This window comes from Aplysia californica, unplaced genomic scaffold, assembly GCF_000002075.1.
Source record: "Aplysia californica isolate F4 #8 unplaced genomic scaffold, AplCal3.0 scaffold00457, whole genome shotgun sequence".
Lineage (NCBI taxonomy): Eukaryota > Metazoa > Mollusca > Gastropoda > Aplysiida > Aplysiidae > Aplysia > Aplysia californica.
The window spans coordinates 203,824-206,600 of NW_004797727.1; the positions used below are offsets into that span (position 1 = coordinate 203,824).

Consider the following 2,777-nt stretch of genomic DNA (forward strand, 5'->3'; position numbering starts at 1 on the left):
CCCCCAGCTGTACCGTACGTGGAGAAATCAGGGCTATTTACTCTGGAAGTAGTGAACGGTACATTTTGTTTCGTAAATCGGTTGTTTTATGGATGTTTTGTTTTGTTTTGTTTTTCAAGGGGGCGGGGTAGTTTTGTTTTGGGATTGTTTGGTTTGTTTGGGGATTTGTTTTTTGCTGGCGGGTTTTGGGGGTTTTTTGGTTAGTTGGTTGGTACTTCTTTTGTTTATTTTCTTAATGTATTTATTTTTTTTTTTATTTCCAATTTTATTATTTTTTCTTTTGGTGGGTGGCTGGTGGTGGCAAAATTCGACAATATTTATCTTTAGCCAGAAAGAGCAACAATGTATTCTATTCCATGAACTCTCTCCGACTCTCTCCGACTCTCTCCTACTACACTCTCTCCGACTCGCTCCGACTCTCTCCTACTACACTCTCTCCGACTACATTCTCTCCGACTCTACTCCTGACAGGTGACTTCAACTCCCCGGCAGTGAGAGCCTTCTTGAAGATCCGTGACGAGATCATCTACCCTATCCGCGCCGTGACGCGCAGTGTGTCCTCGCTGTGTGTGCCTCTCATGACCATAGAACGATTCGTCGCCATCTGCTTTCCCTTCGCCGCCTCCGGAGTCTTCTCCAAGCGTAAGACCATCATCTTCCACCTGTGCCTGTGGCTGGTCGTGGTGCTGTACATGTTACCCAGCAGCGTTCTGGACGTCTTCGAGTATGAACGAAAGGAGGTTTCTCCTCCTCCTCCTTCTTCTTCTTCTTCTTCTTCTTCTTCTTCTTATTCTTATTCTTCTTCTTCTTCTTCTTTTTCTTCTTCTTCTCCTCCTCCTTCTTCTTCTTCTTCTCCTTCTACCTCCTCAGACAACAGCTCCTGGGGGTTAACAAACGCGACAACCGTGTCGTACAAGACCAACTACAAAGAGTGGTTTATTTACCAGATGTTCGTGATTAACCCTTTGTTCATGCAGACGATACCGTACGCCACGACCACCTGTCTCAGTGTCGCTATCGGAGTCCGCCTCAGAAGGACGGTCATCTGGAGAAAGAAGCAGCAGCAGCAGTCCTTCTTCAACGCCATCAACAGAAACTCGGGGCGGGTCACCAAGATCATTCTCGTCCTCGCCGTGTTCTTCATCATCAGCCAACTGCCCTACAACTACCTGTGTGCTGTCTGTTTTGTGGACAAGACCTACTGCCTGCACACGAAGTCCAGGGCGTTCATGGTGAATAGATACTGGATCTCCTTCGTGGGCAGTCTCAACTACACCACCACCTTCTACGTCTACCTTGCCTTCAACGAGAGGTTCAGGAAGATTTTCATCGACACTTTCTTCCGGTGTTGTAACGGCTCTCGTGGGATTGTTGTTAGTAAAACATGAGTAGGAAAAAGTGTACAAGATAAAACCGTGAATTAGGATATCATAGACAGAGCGCTATCACGGTCCTATTTGTTTGCTGTCTATAAAATCTCAGCTACAAAGTACAAAGTGTGCATACCATGAACGTTCAAATGTGAGGCATCGTGGTGTAACCAAGTGCTCGTCAAAATATTGAAATCAAAGAAATCGGCATGTTTTTGACGGTTGGGCAATTTCTTTTGGAAGTGTCTACGTTCTCGAACATTAGAGAATGTATACAAGCTGTCTACGTTCTCTAACGAATCTAAAAAGTAACAGTATTAAGCCTGTAGGGCCTTATTTGGACTTTCTTGTAAACTGCAAGCTATCTTCTAAATACAGTTTTAGGGGGTGGGGGATCAGAGTGCACCTCCCTTGGATGAAAAGTGTAGGCCTACAACATATTATTATGAAAATGGGGTGGGGGGGTGGTGTCATCTCGATGGAATGATAGAAGGTGTTGATTGCTTGTTAGGGGTTAAACGTCGCTGTAAAGGCAAGGCTCCCACCCCACCACCACCACGGTGCACTGGTCAGTGGTCAGTCCCCTCTCTGTCCGCCGACACCCAGTCTCCTCTCCCTTCTCTCTGTCCGGTCCCCACAGGGAGGGGGGGTAGAGACAGGTGGTTTTCCCGTGGACAGTCACCCACCATCCATCCCCCGCCCACCTCCCTACTTATGTACACAGCTACCACCATTGTGATATGGGTTGTCCAGTTTGCCGCCATTATGTCGTATCACCAGAGATTAATTACAACTGACGACTGTCGGCGACAAATGTTCCGCTGTTTGACAACCTCAAAGTTTCTATGAAAAGATCTAATCTCATATCCACCTATTGATATCATTTTTCCACGTTTATTAGAATTCAACAAATTTGTTGAAAGGGAGAGAATTATTATAGCTTTTACTTACTTCCCCTTGTGTTAGAATTGTTTACGTTGACGGAGAAAATGAAAGAGATTCTGAGGTTATTTAGGGTGGGCGGACGGAGTGAAAGGAGGGGTCACTCCCGTGTCTGTCCGCCGACCTGTCATGGTTTGTTTGACGTGAATACGTACACAGCACAGTGAGCCGATCGTGAGCTCTGTGGTTGCTAGATGCCCCCTCCCCCACACCCACACATACACCAACCATCAACCACCATTCTCTTCCCTCCACTGACACACCCTTTACACCCTCCCTCCCACGACAGTCCCCCACCATTCACCCTTGACCATCAATAATTTATTTATTATAGAGGCACCAGCCATCCATGTCCAGGTGCTGTTTTAGCCTTGTTATCTATCCTTGAGCATCGCAAATTTCCTGTCTCATTATCTCAATCCCTATCCCTCCCTCCCTCTCTTCTCTCTCTCTCTCTCTCTCTCT

At 46.5% G+C, this 2,777-nt stretch overlaps 1 protein-coding gene across 1 annotated transcript in view; it reads left to right on the forward strand.

The window, feature by feature from the left end:
- Positions 1 to 1,388, forward strand: part of LOC101861603 (kappa-type opioid receptor-like) — a 3,029-nt gene extending 1,641 nt beyond the window's left edge. The window contains exons 2-3 of the mRNA XM_005105205.2: positions 472 to 740; positions 978 to 1,388. Of these exons, the coding sequence (XP_005105262.2) occupies positions 472 to 740; positions 978 to 1,388 (680 nt within the window). The remainder of the gene's footprint in view (positions 1 to 471; positions 741 to 977) is intronic.
- The last annotated feature ends 1,389 nt before the right edge of the window (positions 1,389 to 2,777 follow it).